At 34.3% G+C, this 27,007-nt stretch overlaps 1 protein-coding gene across 1 annotated transcript in view; it reads left to right on the top strand.

Moving 5' to 3' along the window:
• Positions 1-3,147: 3,147 nt before the first annotated feature.
• ajap1 (adherens junctions associated protein 1) overlaps positions 3,148-27,007 on the top strand; it is a 66,907-nt gene continuing 43,047 nt past the window's right edge. The window contains exon 1 of the mRNA XM_051117523.1: positions 3,148-3,942. Within this exon, the coding sequence (XP_050973480.1) occupies positions 3,914-3,942 (29 nt within the window). The 5' untranslated portion in view covers positions 3,148-3,913. The remainder of the gene's footprint in view (positions 3,943-27,007) is intronic.

Below are 27,007 nucleotides of genomic sequence, written 5' to 3'. Positions count from 1 at the left end.
GGAGTAATGATGCTAAAAATTCAGCTTTGAAATCACAGCAATAGATTACATTTTAAAAATATTACATAGTGAAAATATTTTACAATTTTACTATTTTTGTTGTACTTTGGATCAAATAAATGCAGGCTTGGTGAGCAGAAGAGACTTCTTTAAAAAACATAAAAAAACCCTTTTGACTGGTAGTTTACATAAACTGAACATGCATCCAATCTAAATGAAAGGCCAATTTTAACTAAATGCCATACTTTTATTTAGCAAGGATGCAAAAAACGGTCACAATTTCCACCAAAATATGAAGTGTCTGTTTTCAACAAACAACTGTTTTCAACAAAGAATTATTAGAATGGTTTCTGAAGAATCATGTAATACTGATATGGCTGCCTAAATTCACCTTTGCCGTCAAATATATTAAAATAGAAATTGGTTTTTTTAAATTCTAAAGATATTTCACAATATTACTATTTTTAATCGAACAAATGCAGCCCTGATGAGCATAAGAGACTTCTTTTAAAAACAGCCTTTCTAGATGGGGTGAGTTTTAAAGTAGAATATATTGGTTTTCAGTGTATATGAGAGTATTTGAGAGTTATTTTGAGATATTAAGAGTATAAATAATGAATTGTGAAGTCAGTTTTGAGTTTATGGTCAGTGAATAATAGATTAAGTATTATAGGGTAAAGGGTCAGATAGGTTGGTGGTACTGAGGTAAAAACAATAAGGCTGAACATTGAGAAGCTGTTTGGTTTTGAGTCAAGATGATGATTCGTGAATGCTTAACATGTTTTATGCAATTAGGACATGGATAAACAACCTTGCAGAGTATTCTGGCCAAGACACACCTGCAGGCTAGGTCTGTCTAGCCCACATGAACAACAAAGCGCTCTTTAAATCAACCCTGTACCTTCCTCAACTTTATTTCCAGATGGACTAGCGCACCGACTGTTGAAAATTCCATCGAAGCATAGAATTAGTCCAACTTGCTTGTTTTGCTGTACGCCTCAGGCGGTCAGTGTATGTATTGTGGGCGGCCCGACTAGAGTAAGAGATTTGATTGATAGAATGTTGATCCCATCAACATGTCTTACTTGTGTAAATCACACTGTGCTCCTGTGGACAGTGTGGAGAATGGTGATTCAATATCTGCAATCTCTTTCTAGGCCTGTTTCGGAAAAATCTAATCATCATAAAACACCTAAAGCTGAAAATCCTTGCCACTTATTAGATTTAAAATAAAACTTTTATCCATTAGCATAACCTGTGCTTAAAATTCATGACAAAGAATTCCCATGTCCACAACCCTCACCTTTGACCTCCCTGACAACATACACTAACCCTTGGTCGTGACCCTCAGCCTTTCAAATCAGAAGCAGCTAAATGAATGCAATGCGATTCAGCTAATTACCAAAGACAATACACTCTGAACTCCTCTTTATTTGCATATGATAATACAATTGTCTGAAGCTGGAGTAATAGCTCAATTAAAGCAAGACAGATAAGACCTCAGTTTCTTGACAAGTTTAACTAATTACAGTTATCTAATTATTGCAGGTTAGCAGAGTGTCCAAATTGTTATTGAACCTGGAATGCCTGTGGTCGATGTCGTTGACAAAATACTATTTCGAGTCAGCATTTAAGGGTCTTTACATTGGAGGCTTAAATCATCAGTGTAAGGATTACACAGTAATCCCGTGTGAGTAAATACGCAGTCTGATACATACAGAACGTTATGAATAACTCACTCAGCAAAAACTGTGCAACTGTTTTCTAAGAACTGCCAGGATTTCGTTTTACAGCAATGAAGTGACTAGTTCAGAATAAGATTCTAAAATTGTGTGTTTTTTGTTTCTTTTTCAGCATGAATTAAACATAAAATCATTATATAATATAATTCCATGGAGTATATGGTTAAATGCGTTGGTATTTATCCTTTTCCCCCTAATATATCAGGTTTAAGAACTCTAAGTGCATACATACGGTAGTGTAAATGACCTCTTAACAGATGCTAAAGAAATGTAGTTTCTCCAAAATGCATTTCCAGTAATGGCGATAAAATGCCGAGCTGCTGGAATCTGCTGAACATTTGCTGTTAAGGCTGGATTTGATATGCCGTACTGCTCTTTAATGATGCTTATTTATCTCTTCGTTTTCTATTTCCACACACACCCGATTTATACTGGCATAATTTAAAACAGCTTTCCTAGATGATCACAGATGTTGTAAACCTTCCGCGCCTCGCGTTCAGAAAACACGCCTCGAAACTGCTTATCCGCTGTAGAAAGTGATATAACCCTGCTATTATGTTGATGTTTTCTATTGTTTTTATAGTGAGCTAATGATATTTTCTTTCCCTCACCCTTAGATGTAGCCCTTTTTATATTTTTAGACATTATTTATTGTGTTTATTAAGCTGTTTTCTCGTGGGGACCGTTAGGTGGTCACCACAATGCGTGTGATGGGTTTAACTATCCTTGTGGGGACTGTTTTTTCCCCACGCTGAAGGCAAAACACGACACTTCATAACCTCAACACACGCTAGCGTTTTTCAGGAATGTATTTTCTTCATCAGGGCTGTTTTCACAAAGCCCAGCTCTCAAACGCAGCGGCTTAATGAGCTTTCCTGCTGCCTGACAGACTACAGGCAGAGTTTTTATTCATTTTCAGCCAGCTAAAGCCGTTCCTGTGAAATAAACAGGAATTCTGCCTTAGTCAATGCCACTGCTGTCTCTTTCTTCTTCCTATATGGAAAATTGGAGTGGAAGATCAATCATCTTAACAACAAAAAAGTGTTTCTGTGTTTCACAGGGAAGAAAAATGTGGCAGTACGCTCTCATGTAATTTGCGGGATATGGCTCTATTGCTTCAGTAAACCCACTAGACACTGTATTAACCTTGGGATGAGAAACTGATCTCCCCCTTAGTGGAAAGTGCTGTACACTGGTTGAGCTTTTCATAGCCCATACGCACACTGATTTATCTCGGCGAGCAGAGACTGGGATAGAACTGGGTTCGGATGAACTCCTTTGAGAGAAACAGGGCGAAGGATGTGTAAAATGTTACATATTTTACTTTAAAATGACGTCACGGGTTTGTCAGCTAAAGCAGGACTGGCAGGTTGTTAGTCAGACGGAGGAGGGAAGGAGAGAGAGTATGTGAGAGAGAGGGAGTGAGGGTGGATAGCGCGCACAGTGGTGATAACACTATCTATCTATCTATCCAAATGACGAGCGTCGCTTTCACGCGCTCCACTCATCACGCGCCGTGAAGTGGTGTTTCATTCCTCACTTGGGGTTTTTTCGCGTCACTGGTTTATTTGAGCTCTAAAAACATTGCGAGAACTATCGAAGAGCTTCTTCAGCCGATGTAGGACATGGTTTTGCGCCACGGAAATCTCGATGTTTTATCTTGCGTTTTTGCCTGCGCTCGTTCTCATAACAATGTAGAGAAAGTGCGCGGTGACCGCGAGCACAGCGCACGGGCGATGTTGACGCTGTCACCTTGCCGCCTGGTCCCCATAGCGTCTTGACTTTTTTTTCCAGTGGAGTATAATCAAGACGAACTTGTGAATGTAAAAGAAGGCGGCTGTTGAGAAGCAACTGAACCGTCCAGCTGCCCACGCTGCCGCTGCACATCCGTGCGCACTTCTGAGGAGAAAAACAGCGAGCAACTAAAAAAGGGGACAAGACGCGTCCTTGTTTTTTCGTGAATATTTCGCCCAGTCCTCGTTTGGTGCGCTCTGGAGAGACGTGGAGCTATTTCAAGCTTTCTGTTTCTCGGGATATATAACATTAGAATGCTAACATTTGGAGTAAGGTGTCTAACTTAAGGTGACCATTACGTTCGAGCGTCGACGTTTGTTGGAACGCATAAATGGACGAATACCAGGAGGACTGATTCGGAATTGTTGTCTGGAAAAATGTGGCTGAAACGGTGTGTCACACGCAGGTAATATCCCTTTTGAGATCTCTCAGCTAACGGCTGAATGCATTAAACGCCCATTGCCAAAATCCTGTCATCTGTGAAGAGTTTTTTGGCAAGTTGATGCGCGTCATGCTGTTTTCACTTCACTTGTTTTGAACGTGATGTCTTCCTTAAACCTCGCAGCTTTTCGTTGGTAATATTCCCAAAGAAAACGTTTAAGTGATGCTGGTTTGTATGAATAACTAGAGGGCTCGTAATTAACAAGATTGCGAATCGAGTCGAAGTTTTTAGCTCAGCGCTCGCTAGGGGTCGCCAAATAACCGCGATGCGATACCCAAAGACTTGACGCGCGCAAATTAGGTCGAGTATCAGCTAAACACACCCTCACATACCACTGTACACCCCGCCACAACATTTTCTGTGCGGTCAAGGCATTTATGCCATTTTATGAATCACATCTCACTGTGACATTTTGATCATAAGGTTGTGATATTTGCCAGTGTTGAGTCAGAATCAGAAGAGCTGTAATGGCCAGGGGTTTATTTATGGTTAACAGGAGCTTTTAGCACTTACTGTACGTATATAGCAAGAATAGGATTCAATCCAAAACGCATCTTTATTATACGTCCTGCTTGGGCAAAAAGTCAGCCAAATTCTTTTGCTCAGGAATTGCAACAGCTCATAAGTAAGAGCCATTAAAGGAAGCACTTTTCATTGAAATGTTCATTAGTCTCTAGTTTTGTAATACGTACGACTCCCATTCCAGAGAAGACGAAAACTGAGCAACTACAAGTTTGGTTACTCAAAGTGGCAGAATTTGACAGCTGTCCATGCCATTACATCTGTTTAGCAGCTGTTCCAGAGGCATAATGTGAAGGGCATGTTTAGGATGGGATTGACATGAAGTCAGGCCAGCATCATTGTTCATTCTCTACCTGATGAAGGATGCTGCAACATCTTGCATGCACAGGTTCTCCAGAATGTGCCGTCTTATTATAGTCACGTACGATGCGGTGCACATTTTACATGTAATATTGTTGCATGTTCTGTGTAGATGTGTTCTTAATTGATAGAGCCATCTCATACTGTCAAGTGGCTGCTTGAGAGTAGTCTTAGATTTTTAAATTTTATTTTATTTTTTTTTCCCTTTAGGACTGGTCATAACTTATGTCAGTTACTTAAGAGCATAGATTGGTCTAATATCAGTTGGAAAAGAAAGATTGATTACCCAATGACTAATTGCTAGTTTGTCTTAATGGCTATGCAACTAGCCTCCTATATACGCAACACAACTATATGCAGCACAATCCAGCCTGGTTAGTTAGGCTTTTCTGGACAATCCTTGTTGTTGTTTTTTTATCCCGAGACAAATGTAACACAGATATGCATCTCATCTTATTTTTAGTGGCTTTTCTATGTGCTACTTTGAATTAAAGCATCAATACGAATGAAAGTTTGGGTTATCTAGAATTCAGTACGGTGAAAAACGAAGAGTTTGTGCATCAGTGTGAGCCATGGCTCTTGGAGTTTAGCAGTGTGTTAGATAAGGAGAAAATTAAGTAGGAAATTGTAGGATATTTCACGTCTAGGTGATCTGCTGGTAAAAAAAACACAACTAACTACTGCGAATCTAGGCTCCCCAGCATGCATTATATATATCTAGATTATTTTTCAGTTTTACAATACACAGTGGCAATAAGGCACATGCTTTGTTGCACTCCAGCAAGGTCTAAGGTGGATCCGCTGCCAAGTTACGAGACAGCGGGGAATCTCCCTTTAGCAGTTTGGAAAATTCCTCACTATTGCGAGCAGGCTGAATAGCCTTGATGAAGATCATTAGCCGCATCTCTTAATTGCTCCATCAACTGCTTTAATATCTTCACATCAAGGTTATGCATCCTCTCACGGCTCCGACGTTCTCTCGAGAGCCTTGATTCTCCGGTGTACCTTGCAGATTATGCTGATGCTCTCAGCCTGGCGAATGGGTCCTCATATGCCGCAGACTGGGCATGTATCTCAGTGTCCAGTTCACTGACCTGGAAGCCGTTAGGAGAGTAAACAGTGATATGGGAATGTGGGGAATATCAGCCCGTGTGCTGACCTGAACAGCAGCTGGTTCATTACGGGCTCTGTCACTGGAAAGAATTAGCTCGTCTCTGCTTTGACACAAGCCGTTGGGTAAATTTTATTTTTTTGAAATGTTTAAACGACTTAATTTGACCCTATTTTTACATTTTCTTCTTCTCCTTGTCAGACGTGGTTCTCTAAGTGCACACTGTACAGCCGTCAATGTCTTAAATGGCAGCACACAACTATCTCATTACCATGTACACTGTAGCGTGTAATAGCATGACACTTCTGTCATTTTTATACCACTTTTTTCTTGTCGGATGTAAGCTCACACAGTAATGCATGCCTGGTTAGCGCGAGGAGTGCTTCTGCTCTCCATTTGACACTCTTGATGGTTTGATATAATGGCAGGACGATTTGATTGCGCCCACCCCCACTTAAACTGTTATGTAACAACATCTTCAAGGGTTCAATAAGCCAGAAACAACTCCATACCACAGCTAATAGCGCAAATGTCAGTAAAGCCGAAGTATCTTAATCAGGAGAGTTTTTAAAGGCCAACGAAAACAAAATTCTTCGATATCACTCAGGAAAAGACATTTTAAGGTTTTGACTGGTTTAAAGGCATAAATAAAATTGAGACGCAGTGTGTAAAAAGTAGAGCTCGACAAATTCTGGTTATGTAATTTCTGCCTTTCGCAGGGGGAATTGACGGTATTAGCATATGTACATTCAAAGAGTTTCTTCAAAGCCTTGATCGGAGTCGAGTTAAATGTTATATAGCATCCTGAAAGATTAAACAAGTTATAAAGGAGTGATTTTTAACATACAGACACTAGAGATGCACACACTCTTAAAAAGATAAAGGTTCTTTTGATGGCATCTGTAACACTGCCCTACATCATATTTGCTAAAGTAAATCCAATATTTGTTTCTTGCTAATTTTGGGGTGCTGATTTTAATAATAGTGTCTGTTTTGCATTAGCGTGTAACACTTTCTCACAAAATAGGTAACACTTTACAATAAGGTTCATTAGTTAACATGAACTCAGAATGAACAATAATACTTATACAGCATCTATTAAACTTAATGTTAATTTTAGGTAGTTGAAAAATGTTTTTTTTTTTTTTTTTTTTTTTGTGAAAGACCATTTTTGAAGAAGGAATGCATGTATTTTAGTGTGAAGTCTGATCTTTGAGAAAATATAAAGGGTCCCTAACTTACATTTTTATTGTATTTACTGTACCATACATTTGTCCTATGGTGTGACAGTAAAAATTAAGGAAAAAAAAATTCTTGATAATATATAAATAGCATAAAAGAGAGATTTATCTTAATTGTTAGACACTTATTGTCATACAGTGCTCTTTTTTTAGTATGAAATTATAATTAACATTTTTTTCCCCATGACTTGTTGGACAATTTCAAGACAAACTTTGACAAGACATACTTTGCTGTTATCTGTTCAAGACTGCTGAAAATTAAACCATTTGAAGATGTGAGATATTTCGGTCTCCCCTATTGCAGTATTTAGCTGTTTTTCCCTTCCCTTCTTGTGGATCCCTGTTAATTTTCGGTGTATATTTCCACATCTTTCCGATTCAGAAACAAAGTATCACATTTTATACGTATTTTCATGACACTTTATAACAGTACATGTTTTCTATAAAAAGTCAGAAAATGGTTTCATGTAATTAATGCATTTAAGAATACTGAAAAAAGTTTAATATTTAAACAATTCTGAGATAAAAATAGACCATGTGCGTGTCATGGGTTTGACAAGGGGCTTCAGTAACATGATTATGAATGGGGCACTTCAACTAATAAAAGTTTTTTCTGGAATTGGCCGGTTTTCAGAGACAAAATGTATCGAGTTCTTACACTTTCGGAAATATATGGATGAAAAAAAATTATTGGCATTTACTAAAATAGACACTTGTACAATTATGCCGGAGGTATTTATTAATATTTTTATGCTTTTCTTTTTAATTTAAGAAATGGAATAACACTACAGCTTGTATATCAACAGTTCTGTGTAGGACAAAGAAATGTTTAATGATTTATAGCATTTTAAATAACAAAATTATATTCATTTTTATCTTGTGGGACACTGGAAATGCCATGTCACATCAACAACCCATATACTAATGGATTATTAAAATCACAAGTTGCGTTTGCTTACAGTTAATGCACTGTGAACTCACATGAACAAGCAATGAACAACTATATTTTTTATTAACTAACATTAACAAATGAAGAGTTCAGATGCAAAACCCCCTAAAACCATCTCGGTCAAAAATGAGATAATAATACTGAGTGAATGCTCTCAACACATAGTATATGTCCATCTAATGCTTTTACTTCAAAAACGCTAAAATCCCAGCCTCAGCCCAATCGGAAGTACCAGTACTTACAAAGAAACCTATATATCAGAGGGCATTTTTTAAAGAAAGACGTCAGATGGATTTTAGAGGCTTTTGCATCTGAACTCTTCAAATACTAATAAATAGTGTAATAAATGTATTGTTCATAGTTCATTCATGTTAGTTAATACATTAACTTATGTTAACAAATGACACCTTATTGTAAATAATAACCACAAAATATGAAGCAATTTTTGCTTTCAACGTCCATTTGTAAGATGAAGAAGTCTTGAATTATTCCTTAATCACCAGAAAAAGACGATTTTCACATGTATGAATGATTCTGAAGACATCATTTCATGCCTAATCCTGATTTCAAGGTTAGAATTATGGCCAGAGAAAATACAAACATGCCTAATTATTTATAAACCTGTGTTTATTAAACGTTCTTTGGCAGTAAATGGAGATTGTAAGTTAAATTATACATTTTGAATACTTTTTGTCATTAAAACCAAAACTTCAGACATTTGACTGCTTTTGTTATTTTAACGAGTGCATTAAAGCTAATATGTACTTTTAAAAATGATTACATTTTTATTTGCTGATAAAACGGTACATGGTGGAACATTTATATCAATGTTTTGAAACCTGCATAATCAAATTGGGTAATATTATGCTTTTTTTTAATTTACTTTTACAAACCAGAAGATTTTATTTTTCAAGCTGCTGGGCTGTGCAATTCCCAGAAGAACCTTTCACTTCCATTGAACCTTTCCATTGCACAACATGTTCTTTATAGTGGAAAAAGGCTCTTCAGATTATTACAATATTCTTTACACTAAGCAAAAATGCTTCTGTCTGTTCACTGAATGTTCTTTGTGGAACGCAAAATGGATGTTTTATGAAATCACTGTGTTTTATTTTTGAACCTGTATTATTAAGAGTGCACAGTCAGTGTTATTTATCCAACTTGAGTCGCCATGGCAGCCGAATGCCCTGTACCCCTCAGCACTGCCTGTCTAACAGGGCATGAGTGGCACACCTGAACCACACACACACATGCTCATGTAGCGCCTTTGTTCAATCAATACCGCTTCTATAAAGCCTCAAATTTATCCGTCATGGCACAAGACCAACAGTCCCTGCTAGCCCTCCAGGGCCATGTCTCTCTCTCTCTCCCTCCCTCTTTTTTTTTTTTTCCCACACACGTCTTGAAAATGAACAGTAAACACTTTTATATGAGTTTAAAAGGACTCTAAGGATTTCTCCAAACATCCAGGGTGTCTAGGTTTGGTCTGAGAGGAAGTCAATGCCTCTAACTAATGAAACTACATATTTAGTAATGAAGAAGCGTATGGTTTCCGTTGTTTAAGCTTGTACGCACTGCATGCGCGGATGGTTTATTGAGCCTGTGGGTCGTGTACACCGTTGTGCTGAGGGATTTTAGTAATGGGTCTTTAAATGCCTGTGGCTGTTGAGGCTCTTTTATCTGCAAACTTTAGTTTGGAAGATCCCTGCAGTACAGATGCAATGCAGATCTTTTCATCCATAATAACAGCTGATCCTCTCCTCCAAGCAATGTTCTGTATTAGACACAGCTAGAGTGTCAGTTGGTGTGTGTGTGTGCGCATATTTGTTGTTGTTGTTTACTGTGTTAAAGTGCCACTTGACTGTACTTACTTGACCTACTATAACACACACACACATATATGTCATCCAACGTTGGACATAGTCTGTTATTACCCATTTTAAAAGGTACAGCAAACACCAGTGTACCTTGGCTCAACTGAACTCTGAGGAATTGGATGTTTCTACTGGATTATTTGTGTATAAATGACTAAATGGGAGCATTAACGTTCGTTTTCACCAGAACATTTGTTTGACAAACCGTAAAATTGCATCTGAAATTATTCTAGTCTTTGCCATTGAGTAAAAAAAATGTGTTTAGATTCTGAACAAATCCTCATATCTTTCACAAATCAATTTAGTTCAGTTTTTTGCACAGTTCCACTTATTCTTCACCTTTATTTGAGAGGCGATCTCCATTTCAGCTGATTTAATCCGCTCAGTGGCTTCATTCTGCCAATCAGCATAATTATTGGATTAAAATTTGGATCATTCCTCAGGTTGCCGTTTGGCGTTCGCAGTAGTATTTGTTGGATCTGATCTGAGCATTGTCTTGGCATTTTGGATTTAATGGGAGTAAACAGAATGTAGAAATATGACATTTCACGATTCAGCCAAACAGCTGTCCTGGGGGAGATGCTGGTGGCATCAGTCCATTATTCATTCACTCAAGAGGAAAGAAAACCATTAAATTTATTACAATCAAATTATGTCATAATTTTTCCACTAATCTGCTCATGTGAATCTGCTTGCAGCAGAGGTGGCAGCTAACTGTAATGGCTCAGAAACTTATATTCATTCATTATCCATCTCTGGCCCTTCCTCAGATTTTAATAATATTTAATCTACTCGCGTTGCGCTTCAGTTTAATTTATGATTGGTTGTAAATTTGAATTAAGCCAGGGGCGGTAAATCTTAAAAAATATACGCTGCCTTTTAAAAGTTTGGGATCAGTAAGTATTTTTGCGCATAATGGCTGCGTTCATTTGATTAAAAATACAGAAAAAAATGTAATATTGTGAAATATGATTGTAATTTAAAATAGTTGTTTGCTATTTTAATATACTTTAAAATAGAATTTATTCCTGTGATGTAAAGCTGAATTTTCAGCATGATTACTCCAGTCTTCAGTGTCAAAAACTCTTCCGTAATTATTCTAATATGCTTATTTATTATCAATGTTGGATCAATGTTTGGAAACTGTGATACTTTTTTCAGGATTCTTTGGATAAAACCGTTTAAAAGAACAGCATTTATTTAAAATAGAAATCTTTTATAACAATAAACACTACCGTTCATTTTTTTTTTCTTTCTTTGTTTGACAGAAATGAATACTTTTATTCAGCAAGGATGTTAAATTGATAAAAAGTTATAGTAAAGACTTATATTGTTAGAAAAAAATTCTTTTAAATTTCTTTTAAACTTTTTATTCATCAGAAAATACTGAAAAAAAGTTTTAAAAAAAATATTAGGCAGCACAACTGTTTTCAACATCGATAATAAATCAGCATATTAGAATGATTTCTGAAGGATCGTGTGACACTGAAGACTGGACTAATGATGCTGAAAATGTAGCTTTGCATCACAGAAATAAATTATATTTTACAGTATATTAAATTAGAAAACTGTTATTTTAAATCACAATAATATTAATTTTTTTCTGTATTTTTGTTCAAATAAATGGAACTTGGATGAGCATAAGAGACTTCTTTTAAAAAAAAATTTTTTTTAATTTTTGCCAAACAGCTACTGCTGCCAAATAAATTCAAAATGTTTAATGCATGAACTGAAACACAACAAAAATCGAACTAAAAATAAGATGTTTTCCATGCTATTTAGAAAGAAAGAATAATATTTATTCAATATTTTAGAATTCTTTTATTTTACTAAAACATTTTACTATATGAAAAATCTTCAGATCATTCTTTTAATTGATAATACAAATGATGAGTTTAAGATTTAACAAAATTAAATAAATTAACAATATTTTTGGTTCTGAAGTTTATAGTTTTGAGATTTTTCTTTTTTTTTTTTTTTTTAAGTCAAGTGACAACAGTCTACTATTTTGCCTTTCATTTTTCATTATTTTAAATTGGTAGAAAAATCATCACACATTTGTGAATTTTTGGCATCACCCAGCCCTAGTTTGAGTAAGTGAAAACTTTGTCCCCAGACCCTCAGTCTTTGAGTTTGAGTTTCTGGTCCGTGTTTTTGCCTGTGATAATGACTTGCGCTCGAGTTCCCATAACGCCACATCAGAGCAAGCAGACAGGGGAACTTTAGCTTACATGCTAATTACAAGTCTCAGATAGTTTAGAAATGTAATTGGACAGTGTAATTGCTAACTATGCGTGACAGCAATATGGACACCAGGGACACGTAAACTGCCACAGAGAGTTCTGGAAGCTAACTGGATGTTTTACATACTCTGTGACTTATTGAGGTCAAGCAGGGATCGTTTATTTAGCGTGACGAGGCATTAATTTGTGCTGAAATGCAATATATCATGTTAGTCCAAACACAAGCCTCTGTTGGTATAGGAACTAACAGAAGAGATAGAAATTACAGCGCTCTGTGCGCCAGCGAATCCTATGAGTCCATATCAGCTGGTACGCAAAGAGTTGTTTGCATAGCCATTCGCTCTAAGAGACTTTGCACACAGAGAGTACGGATATACCAATAAAGCCATCCTTTCACATTCAACACATAGCAAACAGAGGGAAATCTGGTGGGATCAATGCACTCTGCCATGGCTTGGGTGAAGTTTAAGTACCATATTAAAAGAAACCAATGATTTTGTTTTAATGTTGCTCAAAAATTTTTAAATAATGCTAATGTTGCACTGTTAAATTACTATATTTCTTGCTTAAAATTAACTTAAAATAGATAAGATATAACTCAATAAATAAACATTTATTAATAAGTTAAATAAATAATAATTAAATAATAAATATTTTTTAAATTGCTTATTAATAAATGCCCTGGTAATTATGTGTTTGATTTTTATTTCTAGCCTATTTTGGATTCATTTTAAGCCAGCCATACAGTCATTTTTTAAATAATAGAGTTAAAACTACCCAGAAGTTTGGGTTAAATAGTTAAGCCAACTGCTGGGTCAAAAAAACCCCGTCGCTGAATTTATACATTTTTTTTTTTTTTTTTAAATAAGTCTCTTATGTTCACCAAGGCTGCATTCATTTGATCAAAAATACAGTAAAGATACTAACATTTTAAAATATGATAACTTTTTTTCTACTTTAATACATTTTAAAATGTAATTTATTCATGTGATGGTACATTTTCAGCAGCCATTACCTCAGTCTTCAGAAATCATTCTGATATGCTGGTTTGGTGCTTACTTATTAATAATGGCTCTTATTAATATTGAAAGCAGCTTTCGCTGCTTAATATTTTTGTGGAAACCATGATGCATTTTTTTTTTCAGGGTTCTTTGACGAATAGAAAGTTCAAAAGAATTTATTTGAAGTAAAAATGTTACTGTCACTTTTAATCAACTTAATGTGTCCTTGTTGAATGAAAGTATTAATTTCATTGCAAACTTTTGAATGGTAGTGTATCATGGTTTCAAAATATTAAGCCGTAAAAACAGTTTGCAACATTTACATTTTTTTTTCTTTCTCACCACCAGTAACATTTTATTCATGCAACAGCAATAATAAAATCAAGGATGTTGAAAAAAAGTACATTACTAAAATTATGAACAGTAGTAGTTTTCCAGTGCAGTGAAACAAAACACTAGGCTGAAACCCAATCATAATTGTCAAGTCAAAATGAATTGAGAGGACCTGTGTTGAAGCTCATGATGTCTCTATGGAGATTTGATTGACATCACATTTGATTGGACATGAACAGTAATGATAAAGTGGTATGGGGTTTGGCAGATAGCAGTAGTAGTGGAGTATGATGGAGAGAAAATAGATGAGTGTGGCCCAGAGGCCGTCCAAGAAGCATGCTGAGTCGTCTGATGGACACTTTTGAGGTAAAAATAGCCAGCTCATGGGGGTCAGTAGGAGTTTGACTTACTTTGATCCAGCACTTACTGATTTTCCATACTCTGAACCTTCAGAAGCTCCTAAATGTTGTAATCAATCTCGGCTCTTTGAAACTTGATGCCCAGTTTGAGATTTGAGTCGTGACCTTGAAACCAGACAGCATTTCAGACTAAATTCAGTGTCAGTGAAGGTTTCAGCCCCCCACGGCCCTCTCCGCACTGTTCCATAATTGCCTTCAATGGGGAGCTTTCTGCTGAAATATGATTCCATCAAACCGGCTTTATGCTTGGTTAACCAATTAATTTTCTACTGAAGACTTCAATATGAGGAAGATTTGAACATCCTCACGTAGGCAAAACTAAATCTTTTCTCTCTAATAAAAGACGGCGATGGTATTCCTTCACAGTGCTCACATTTTGTCCCTGATCAGCAGTTGGCCGTGAGTGGGTAACATTACCCACATTCCTGAGAGCTTGCCAGACACCGGGACAGAGAACATTCCAGATAGCCATCCTTCCTAAAATGACTGAAATGCTTGTGGATGCATGCAGTATGACGTTGAATTGTGCATCACGGTTCCTGCTGGTTTTGGAATGGAAGTCAGTTTTATTTACTCCATTTTCCTGCAGTTATGTAATACAGCATACTCATCATGAATCATTTATCTATCAGATGACAGATCCTGGTTTGCTACACAAAAATGCTTTAGATCCACTAGCATGAATTTATTAAACACAATAGTTATTTTAATAATATTATATATACCCTCATTTATATATATATATATATATATATATATATATATATATATATATATATATATATATTAAACACAATAGTTATTTTAATAATATTATATATACCCTCATTTATATATATATATATATATATATATATATATATATATATTTTTATTATTATTACTGAAATAATCTGCCACAGTAAAGAATGGAACCAACGGAATTAGCTGAACTAGTTCAAATTGTTTATTATTCTATTATTCAATTATCTATTGAAAAAAAAAAATATAATTGTGCATCAAAGTCTTCTACATACTTCTTCTGACATAAATAAATCAGAGAGGCATTTCAAAAGAGAGTTTTTCACCAAAATAAAATCTCTAAATATTATTACTGTAATTGTAGTTTTTATATAAAATAACAAATGAAACTCTACAGTTCAGTAGTATTAAGATATTTCTGTATTGAGTTGCCTAATTTGATTAAATAATAATAATGATGATAATAATAATAATAATAATATCAATTAGATGCGTTTACTCAGTTTGTTTTGCCGTTTTTTCCCCCGTCGTCGTCTTTTATTTATTTATTTATTTATTTTTTAATAAAATAATGCCAATAAATATGGATGGTAAATTTTTTCACTGGCCATTGGCAGTAGTGTTAATTTTGCCATTTTTTTATTTAGTTTTATTCTTAGTCTGGTGTCAAATTTTAGTAGATTAAATGAGTATTTCAGTCTAGTTTTAGTCAATGAAAACATTTTCGTCATGTTGTATAATGGTTGAACTGATAAAAAAAATTTTTGCTCAAAATTATAACTGCAGTGATTGAACAAAAAAATAATTTTAGTCTCGTCTTTTATTGTTAACAGTATTGCATGTTGATATAGTCACAGTTATTGAAAAAAAACTTGTCAACACATTTTTCATCATAGTTTTGGTTAATGAAAACACTAAAATAAAAAGAGATTATTGGATAGTTTTTATTTTTTAAAATAAATTTTAGTCTCGTCCTTTATCGTTAACAATATTGCATGTTGATATAGTCACAGTTATCGCTTATTAACCTTGTTGTCTCATTTTAGTCATGAGAAAAAACTTAAACATTTTTCATCATATGTTTTAAAAATGGTTCTAAATTTAAACAACAATTGTGGCACAGGGAAATAGTATTTTTGGAATCACTTTCAGAACAATTTTGATCCATCTGATAAATGATAAAAACATTTACAGCCATCCTGATTTAAAGAGCTTTACTGTGCATCGGTGTGGATGCTAATATAGTTATCTTTATAGTTAGTATTCTTGGTGTAAACGGGCCTTGACGTGAAGGTCAAAGCCAAACAGGATTCTGGGCAACATAAGAACATGAAGGTGAATATTGTTCAAGATTTTTTTCTGAGTCGCATGCTCTCTCATCTGTGTGTAATTTATGTATTAATGAATTTTCTGGTATGCGTTGTGGCGTGAGAGCACATTATACACACACACGCACATTCATCATCTCAGCAGCGCTCGGGCTCCTCCGCGTACACTGATCTTCCTTTGCATTTATTGGTTTTTCTGTCAGAGTTTGCTTGTTGATCTGAGGTCAGTAATCTCATCTAACAGATCTGCCTGGGAAACTCTCTCTCTTTCTCCTTCTCTCGTGCTGTCGCTTAATTAGTGCCTTGTCTTTACTGCTCCATATGTGTGTGGTGCGAGACTCGTGAAGAGTAATGGCAAGATTAATCTTGGCTCGAGCGTGCACAGGCAGCGCAGAAGAAAATGGAGTCCAGCTCTTCTCATAATTTGCTGTTTGCTCCTCCAGACAGGCGTTTTGCTCAGACGCTTGAGCCAGAACCGACCTTAAGGCTTTAAAGTGCAGCGGTGTTGACCTCTCTCCTTCAACCATTATTATTCTGGGCCGCTCTGCCTTAAAGGTACAAACTCTTATTAAAGGCAGCGAAAAGAACAAGTCAATGTTTCTTATCTATTGCGAATCCTTTTCGGCTTTCTCACTTATTCTCTTTCTCCGGGGCGGCATTTGGGAGCCGTTTTGAGTCCTGACTAGCATTTGATTCAAAGAAACAAAAGAAGTAGTTTCTTTAGTACAATAAAAGACAAAGAAACAGACAGAAACAGTTAGAGAAGAGGCTTTAAATGCACAGTTGCTATGGAGATTTGCCAGTCTGTATAAAATACACAACTGTTCAAACATTTGGGGTTGGCAAATTTGTAATGTTTAATTAAATTTTGTGCACCCCAAGGCTGCATTTATTTAATAAAAAATTCAGCAATATTGTATAATCATTTTTTATTTAAAATAGCTAGGTTCTGTTTTAATATATTTTGAGATGTAATTTACTCCTGTGACAGCAAAGCTGAATTTTCAGCAGCCAAAAAAGGTAACTGGCAATTTAAATAATAAACAAACAAACAAAGATATTAAATGTGATGTTAGCAGTGAAATATATTTTTGAAGTTGAAAATTCCTTTTCATTTTAACCATCAAACCAAAATATATTTATGAAATATTTTATTATTTTTATATTTAGATTTATAATTATTTAATAATGTTTAATTTTTTGTATTGCAATATGTAATTTTCAAAGTATTAACAAAGTATGTTTCTTTCTTATTTTTATTGTAATGTGTTACACATTTTAAAATGTATGGATGGCAAGTTTTTTTTAAATGCTCAAAAAGAAAACTATGTATGTTAATATAAAAAAAATAATATAAAAAATAATAATAATATAAAAAAAGTATAAAATATATTGTTAGAAAACACATTTATGTAAATATAATTTTTATATATATATATATATATATATATATATATATATATATTAGCATATTAAAAAGAATTCTGAGGGATACATATATATATATATATATATATATATATATGTATATGTATGTATGTGTGTGTATATATATATATATATATATATATATATGTATATATGTATGTATGTATGTATATGTCATTTTATTTTATTTTTTCAAACATGTTTTTGAATGTTTTTGTATATTTTGAAATCTGTCCTTTTTGCTGTATAGGGTGATCTCTCAGAATTAATTTTATATTTATATATCATTGCCCAGTTTGTGGGAACTGATACATTTTTGGGTGATTTTTTAATTGATTAAAAATGTATTGCAAATAGAAAACATTTCTAGCACTATATATATATTTACTGTCATGCTCATCAATTTAGTAAACCCTTTCTGAATAAAAGAATAAAATCTGAATAAAAATCAATAAATAATTAGTTATTTAATTAATAAAATAACTTTACTTTCCCCAAAACTTTTGAACAGTAGTGTAGGTTCTTGTTCTCCGATTCATAAACTGGTATGGATATTTTCCCCCCTCTTTTGCTAGTCGTTGGTGCTCCCTTGCTGCTTTGCTGTTTGGCCACCCTCAGAAAAGCCTGTGGGCAGGTTACAGGTGAGGTCTTGTGCAGGTGAGAGAGTGCATTTCCTGTCTCGCTCCCACGCCCTCGTGCCTGCGTACATGAGACGACCTCATAGTGCAGCCGAGCTGAAAGCATAGATTATTAATAGAGCAGATATAGCCTGTGGTTTCAGGACCAGAATAAAACAAATGTTGATGCTTGTCATTTAGAATTACACTGAGCCACTGCGCATTAAAGAGCCCAGTTTTATAGACAGGTACGCAGTGATCCGGGCTAAGCGAAGATGTGTGGGCTGTCCATTTCATTTGCTGATAAATCCACAGAAACCGCATTTATTTCATTATTTTTATAGGTCTTTTCACATCAGATGCGATTGCCGGTATTATTTGTGTCAGGCACTAAAAAACATCTTTTCTCTATCAGTGTCCACTGTCCAGAGTCCAGGGACGATGCTAAAAGCGAACTTTAAAATCTCATTCCATAATGAAAGAAAAGAAGGATAAGGCGAATGCATTGGAGGTCATCAGTTATCTGTTTTCCATCCGACTGCTTTTGGAAAAGGCAAATATCTCTGTCAGATATAAAGAACAACGGTTGGTGCTCTTGTCTCTCCGTTTCTTTCTTTGTATCTATTTTTCTGGCTTTGCATTTAGGCACTTTCACCCAGTCAGATGAATAGGCATGTTTGATCACGTAGAGTTGCCCCTGGAGCGAGAAAAAGAAAGAGAGAGAGCAAAAAAAGGACCCTCACGGAGCTATTCGTGAGCTTCTTCTAACGCAATGCAAATGAAAGGTTTCTTGTATATGTTGACTTCTATTTTAGGTGTGTGAAAAGCAGCATGGAGACTTGCTCTAGGAGATACTCATTTGTAGTCCAAATGTGACCCTGGACCACGAAACCAGTCTTAAGTTGCTGGGTTTTGGGATTTGTAGCAATATCCAAAAATACATTTGTATGGGTCAAAATGATAGATTTTTCTTTTATGGCAAAAATCATTAGGAAATTAAGTAAAGATCATGTTCCATGAAGATATATTGTAAAATTCCTAGTGTAAATGTATGAAAACTTAATTTTTGCTTAGTAATATACATTGTCAAGAACTTTATTTGGACAACTTTCTCAATATTTGGATATTTTTGCACCCTCAGATTCCAGATTTTCAAATAGTTGTATCACAGCCAAATGTCCTATTTAACAAACCATACATCAATGGAAAGCTTATTCAGCTTTCAGATGATGTATAAAGCTCAAATTTGAAAAACTGACCCTTATGACTGGTTTATGATCCAGGGTCCCAAATTAAGGTGTTTCTGACGAAATCCAAGCACTTTCTGACCCTACATAGACAGAACGCAACTGACATGTTCAAAGCCCATAAGGACAGTAAGGACCATAAGGTAGTAAGGATATTGTTAAAATAGTCCATGTGACATAAGTGGTTCGACCTTAATTTTATGAAGCTATGAGAATGCTTTGGTGCACAAAAGAAAAAAATAACTTTTTTTTCTTTTTTAATAATTTCTTCTCTTTTGTGTCAGTCGACACACGTCCCCGAACTTCTGAATGGTAATGTATATTGTACTATATATTGCATTACTTTATTCATTTAGCAGATGATTTTATATAAACATCTTAAATCTAAAGAACACTGCAAGCAAGTTGTCATGCAAGCAAGAGCCAACAATATTTGCAGTACCAAGTCTCAAGTGGAAGATTAGATTAGTACACAAGCTGACATGAAAGGCAGAGAAGAAGAGAAAGCAAGTTATCACATGAAGTTCCTTTGTTTATGCTTGTGCTTGGGTGTGGATTGTTTGTGGATTGTTACAACCTAAAGGTTGTATTGGTCTCAACAGATCAGGTCGGTTTGCTGCTCATTCAGAGGAACAGAGAGAGTGAAGGTTCTGGAAAGCAGCCACCAGGCACCACTCATTTGCTAACTTCCTAGGGTGAGATCAAGTAGAAATAACTCTGTAAGGTAAAAAATGAACATTTTGACTACTTCGTAGTGAAACACTAGGTATCTTTCCATCCAGAGATGCAATTTTAACTTGTGCGCAAAAGTGAAATATCGCATAAAACATTTGTGAATAAAGCATAATTTCCATCCAACGAGTCAAAGAGAACAAATTCATTAGTTCCTGATAAACTGGCACTAAATATCATTAATAAAAGTAGGAGAGGCTACTGAGCATAATGATTTTCATATTACTTGCCTCAGAGCGAGCAGGCGAAACACATGCGGTCAGTGCTTTCAGAGGCGAATGCCTGCTGTTTGGGAACACAGTCGTGTAAGACAGTATTAGAAATACTTGGATGACAGACATTGCTCAGGCATTTCAGAACGACCAAAACAAAATTCCAGGTGCTGTGCAGCGAGATCGGTCCGCTGGTTAGTCTAGTTATCCCATCCCATTGTGCAAAGTCACATGACTTTTTTTTAACGCGCATGGTGGAATGTATTCGGTAAATGCATATCCATTGTAGTTTATGCACATTTTTTCTTATCGGATAGAAAGTTCAACTCAGTTTTAAAATTTATGCACATATATATTCTAAAATGCTCATAAAAATAGGTGGATGGAAACACAGCTGGAAGGATTGTCTAAACTTAGAAAAATTAGTTCACGGAATAAATATTTCCTGATAATTTGCTCACCCCCGTGTCATCCAAGATGTTTGTGTCTTTCTGTCTTCAGTCGCAAAGAATTTTTTTTGAGCAAAGAATTTTTCTCCACATAGTGGACTTCAATGGTGGCCAACGGGTTGAAAGTCCAAATTGCAGTTTCAGTGCAGCTTCAAAGGGCTCTACACGATCCCAGCTGAGGAATAAGGGTAAGACCCGATCGGTCATTTTTAACCAGAAATGCTTGTCTTGCAGTAGCTCTGCGATGTGTGTCTATGACTTATGTATTCACATTAGAAAGGTCATGCGTGGTTAGTTCTTCATCTGTGTACTTTGGTTCAAAAAATAAGGGTAAGGTGAAAAACTCCATCTCATTTCCTCCAACTTCATGAAGTCTAACTAGTGCAAGATGAGCATTTGTGGTTCAAAATTATATATATTCTTATTTTTCTTAGAAAATGACCAATCGTTTCAGTCGATAAGACTTATTCCTCGGCTGGGATCATGTAGAGCCCTTTGAAGCTGCACTGAAACTGCAATTTGGACTTTTAACCCGTTGGCCACCATTAAAGTCCTTTAAAGTTGGCCACCATTAAAGGAGAAAAATCCTTTGCTCAAAAAAATTTCTTTGCGACTGAAGACAGAAAGACACAAACATCTTGGATGACATGGGGGTGAGCAAATTATCAGGAAATGTTTATTCTGTGAGCTAATCCTTATTCCGTGACCTTCATCCTGTTGATCCCAATTGAAGTCCACTACATGGAGAAAAATCCTGGAACGTTTTCTTTCCAAAAAAAAAAAAAAAAAAAAAAGACATGAACATCTTGGATGACATGATGGTGAGTAAATTATCATTTTTATTCTTGAAGTGAACTAATCCTTTAAACCTAATCCTGAAATTAAAGGCTAATGAATGTTGTGAAAGGCCGAACCTCAGAACCCAAATCCTAAATTCTGATAGGTTGATAGGAATTGTGTTGTTTAAGGAACATGTACTGCTTGGCTACATGGTGAGCTAAATAGAGTTTAGCAGAGTGTGGTAGTTGGGTAATGTAGTAAATCTGTTGTCTTATCTCTGCTGGTGTTATATTGTCTTGTTGACCGTGACCCTGAAGCAGTAGCTTGTTTTTCTTTCTGTATGTGTATAATGTAGGTTGAATGCTTAGAACTTAATCTAAATGAATTAAATTGAAAGATGAGGCTAATTAATGTCTTGCGTTTAAGATGATGTTTTGAGGTTACACTTTACAGCTCGCTCAGACACAGTTCCTGAATAAAAAAAGAAAAAAGAGCTCCAAAATAAATCTCAAATAAGCTTTCTCTCTACTTGTATACCATCTTTTTGACATTATGAACTGTGATGATTGCCCATCCATGCCTGGTTCTGACATTTTCTTCCCACTGTTGTGCTGTTGTGACTGGCAGTCAGAAGTCTCGGCGCTGTCCAAGGTGCTGAAGAGAGACCTGCTGCTCATTTGATTTGAGTCTCTGCCCCAGACAGCTTCAACTGTCTGGCATGTCTCTGAAACAACTCACTGAGTTGTTCGTTCTAATCTCAGTGTACTTTTGGGACCTTTATGTCTTACTTCTGCAGGTACTGCACCTTTTTTTTGCTGATTCATAAATCTGTGTTTGGAGAAATAACATTGTTACGCTGAAGAACTCAGGCATGTCTTTGAAAAACTGTGAAGATAATCTCACTGATTTGCTGTACTACCTAAAACCTGTCAGCAGATTAATGTGTGAAATCTTTCCTATAGAGAGTTAATGACAGGGCTTTGCAATGACGTCACATCTCTCCCAACGAGAGAGCAGGGATTTGTCCTTTTCCTTGGCTAAGCCTCATTACACACTCTCACATACGCAGACACCCCTGTCATGCCTCTCCAGCCTGCTTCTGATGCTTCTATATCTGTGTCTGTAATTACTAGGAGATCCTTCTTGAATAGTTTCCCACTGGTCATTTTAAATCCAGACTAGCAGTGCTATCCAGAAAAATACAGTATTTTTATTTTATTTTATTTTATTCACAACACATTTTCCATGTTATTTTTAATGTGATGTTAAATATTTAGTTTGTTTTAGGAATGTATTTTGTTTTACTTTTGTAATTTATTTATTTTATTAACAAATTGGCATTATTTGCCTGCCATGTTTAATGTGGCATTCATTCATTCATTCATTCATTCATTCATTCATTCATTCATTCCTTTCTTCCTGGCTCTATTTGCCTGCCATATTTAAGGTGTTTTTTATTTTATTTTATATTATTTTATTTTTTGTTAATTTTTTTATTTTATTTATTCACAACTTACCATTGTTATGGTGTGTTTAATGTGGCTTTTAATATTTTGTTTATTTTATTTTATTAATTTATTTTATTTTATTTTGTGATTTATTTTTGTTATTAACAAATTAGCATTATTTGCCTGGCATATTTAATGTGCCATTCATTCATTCATTCATTCATTCATTCATTCATTCATTCATTCATTCATTCCTTCATTCCTTCCTTTCCTTTTTTCTTTCTTCCTTCCTTTCTTCCTTCCTGGCTCTATTTGCCTGCCATATTTAAGGTGTTTATTGAATTGAATTGAATTGAATTGAATTGAATTGAATTGAATTTAATTTTATTTTATTCACAGCTTAAATTTCTTAATGTGTTTTATTTGTAATTTATTTATTTCATTAACAAATTAGCGTTATTTTCCTGGCATATTTAATGTGACATTGATTAATTAATTAATTAATTAACTTATTCATTCGTTTGTTTATTTACTTACTTCTTGGCTTTATTTACCTGCCATATTTAAAGTCGTAATTTTTATTATTTTATTTCAAAGTTTAATTTAATTTAATTCACAATTCACGTTTTTTTTTTTCATGGCATATTTAATGTGGCTTTTAATACTTATTTTATTTTCTTGTATTAATGCATTGTATTTTATTTTGTAATATATTTATTTTGTTAACAAATTTGCATATTTAATGCAGCTTTTATTTATTTGGCATTATTTGGCATTATTTGCCTGCCATATTTAAAGTGGATTTTTATTTTATTTTATTTTATTTATTCTATTTTATAATTTTATTTTATTCACAATTTTTTTCATGGCGTATTTAATGTAGCTTTTTAATTTATTTTATTCATGTATTTTATTTGATTTTGTAATTTATCTATTTTATTAAAAATTTGGCATTATTGGTCTGGCATATTTAATTTAATTTATTTAATATTTTATTTTATTTTAACAACTAAGCTTCATTTGCCTGTTGTATTTGTTTTTTTTTAGTTTAGCTTTAGCTTTTACTAATTTCACTGCAGATTTCACTAGCATCAATGGCCATTCTGAAATTTTATTATTACAAACCTTTAGTCTTTAAGTCTCTCTTTCTCTTTCTCTCTCTCTGAGGCATTGTATGTGTCTATGTGTGTGTATTTGTGTTGAGAGGGCGTATGTGTGAAGAGGGAGTCATGTTCTGTCATCATTGTGGCAGGGATATGAAATGTCAGTGCAAGGCTGTTGGAGATATCTCCCCCACAGTCACAACACACAAACACACACACACAGCTGAGCTCTCCAGTGGTTCTACACACACTCACACACACACACACACACACATTCTGTAGCACACAGATCAGAGCATGTGAAACAGCCATTTACATCCCAGTGATCCAGCAGGAAGCATATTCTGATGCAGTGCTGTTATACGCTCATGTGCTAATGGGCCAGTGTGAGGACGACAGCTGCCTGTTCATTACTGCCACTCTTTAAATATGAAATGTGAAATCCTTCCAGTTCATCTGTGAGCCATGTATGAAAGACGAGGCCAGTTATGTCCAATGATGATGTGTTTTTATAACGTGGTCGAATTAGTAGTGATATTCACTTTTTTATGTACTTGGAACTAGAAACATTTTCTGCCCATATTTTCTGCTTTTATGAATATCTTTTTGGTAAAAATTAGCCCTTTTGATTTGACAATTACAACAGACTCCACTAGTTATCTTTTAAAATAGATTAGCATGTAATATATGTTAATACAGATAACTCTACCTGTTCAATTACATTTTGATTATTTTCACTCTGCTGAGGATAAACCATCTGACTGATCCAAGGATTCAGTCGGCTGTATGAGGATCAGACTGACTCACATATAAGCTGCCCGCTTATCCAAAATGCAGGCATGGAATCCATATTTATTTGCAACACTTCTCTGAAGTGTAATTCAGCTGAAAAATCGGCCCATGAGTCATATGTCACTGAGCATTTGGCTTGCCGTCAGAAACCATTCTGCTCGGGTTTCTCAAGTTTCGTCTTGTGTCTAGAGAATATGTGTGATGATTCGCAATGGAACGAATGAAACACGCCACTTGATTGTCTTGTGTGAAGACATTCACTCATCGGATGTGAAGACAGATGAGTAACCGGTACTGGATGTTCCTGAATTTTCCACCAGCCATATGCTCATCTACCAAATTTCCGATCTCATTATTAGTAACCTGGGACAGTGCTTACCATAATCCTGCTGGATATACATTGGGCTTGCATTATTCATTTTTTCTTTACTTTGCATTCTCTAAAGTCTGAGTCCATATTGCAAAATAAATTCCAAAATTAATTTAGACCTGCAAAATATAGGGCCCTATAAAATCAGTTTTTATTTTTCTAGACTTTGTTTTAATAATTACATTTTAAAAAATGTTACTCAGAAAGCATGTCTAATTAAATTGAAATCATGAAACCTACACAATTTATTAAAAGTTAAACAAAAATTAATTTTTTAAAGTGTATGAAATACATTATTATTATTTTTTTTTTTAACAAATGATGTGTTTCTATTAGTTTTCTGGATTCCATTTTAATGGTTTCATTCCATTGTAATAATTAAATGCATATCTAAATAATTGGTTTTATATAAAATTATATTTTTATATAGATAGATAGATAGATTGATTGATTTTTAGAAATACTTTGTTGTGCATTAAATAAATCTTTTCTTTTCTGATAATTATTCCTTATAAATAAAGTTTTAATAAATATGTTATTAGGAGTAGTACTATCATTACATTAAGCAATATATTTCTGTCACAGTTTCTTATTTTTAACAAATTATGTGTTTCTATTAGTTTTCTGGATTCTATTTTAATGGTTTCATTAAATTGTACATATCAAATTCATTTCTAATGAATTGGTTTTATAATATATATATATATATATATATATACGTAATTTTTTTCCATTCAGAAATACTGTATTGTGTATTTACATTTTTATGGTAAATAAACTGAATTTTTTTTCACGATAAATATTCCTCATAAATAAAGTTTTAATAAATTTATAATTAGGAGTAGTACTATCATTTCATTTAAGCAATATATTTCTGTCAGTCTCTTATTTTTAACAAATGATGTGTTTCTATTAGTTTTCTGGATTCCATTTTAAAGGTTTAATTACATTTTAATAATCAAAAGTATCTAATTAGTTTATAAAAATTAATTGGTTTTATAAAATTTTTTTTTATTTTTTCAGAAATACTGTGTTGTGTATTTACATTTTTATGGTAACTGTGGTAAATAAAGTTTTAATCATTTTATTATTAGTAGTAACATCATTAAGCAATATTTTAGAAATTTAGAAAAAAACATTTCATTAAGAAATTTTTTTTTGTCACAGTTTCTTCAAGTTAAACCAGACTTATTTTGATGGTGTTTTTTTTCTTCTTTAAGTTTCTGTTTGTATATAATATGACAATGTTTTTTTTTCTCAAAACAAGCGGTAAAATGCTGGTAAAATAGTTTTTTTGTGGCTTAATATTCAGACACTAGTCCATATTTTGTTCTTTGTGTCGCGAAAATCACAGTGTCCTAAAAATAAAAGTTTTAGGGTTTAATAATATCAATGTTATGATGTAAAAGAAACACAGAAATAAGATTTCTTGATTGCTAATCAAATTTAACATTGATCAGATGGTAAGATTTTCTAGACCTCAAAATTCTTTTTGGATAATTTCAAATCATGTTAAAGTCAATATGATAATAAAAAACTGAAAATTTGCTCAAAATCTGTGTGATGAAGAAACAAACTCATTTACAGGTAAACTGTTCCTTTAATGTTCATTTTTAATGTTGGATCTTCCTACCCTGTGGTGGGGGGTAGGAATGATGTATTATTTATAGCCTTGTCAGTATTATTTGTTGTACAATGTGATGTGTTAGTAATGACATCTAGTCCAGAG

The sequence above is a fragment of the Labeo rohita genome, chromosome 8, assembly GCF_022985175.1.
Source record: "Labeo rohita strain BAU-BD-2019 chromosome 8, IGBB_LRoh.1.0, whole genome shotgun sequence".
Taxonomy (NCBI): Eukaryota; Metazoa; Chordata; class Actinopteri; order Cypriniformes; family Cyprinidae; genus Labeo; species Labeo rohita.
The sequence above is the reverse complement of the archived record's forward strand: the minus strand, read 5'-3'. Positions and strand labels throughout refer to the sequence as shown.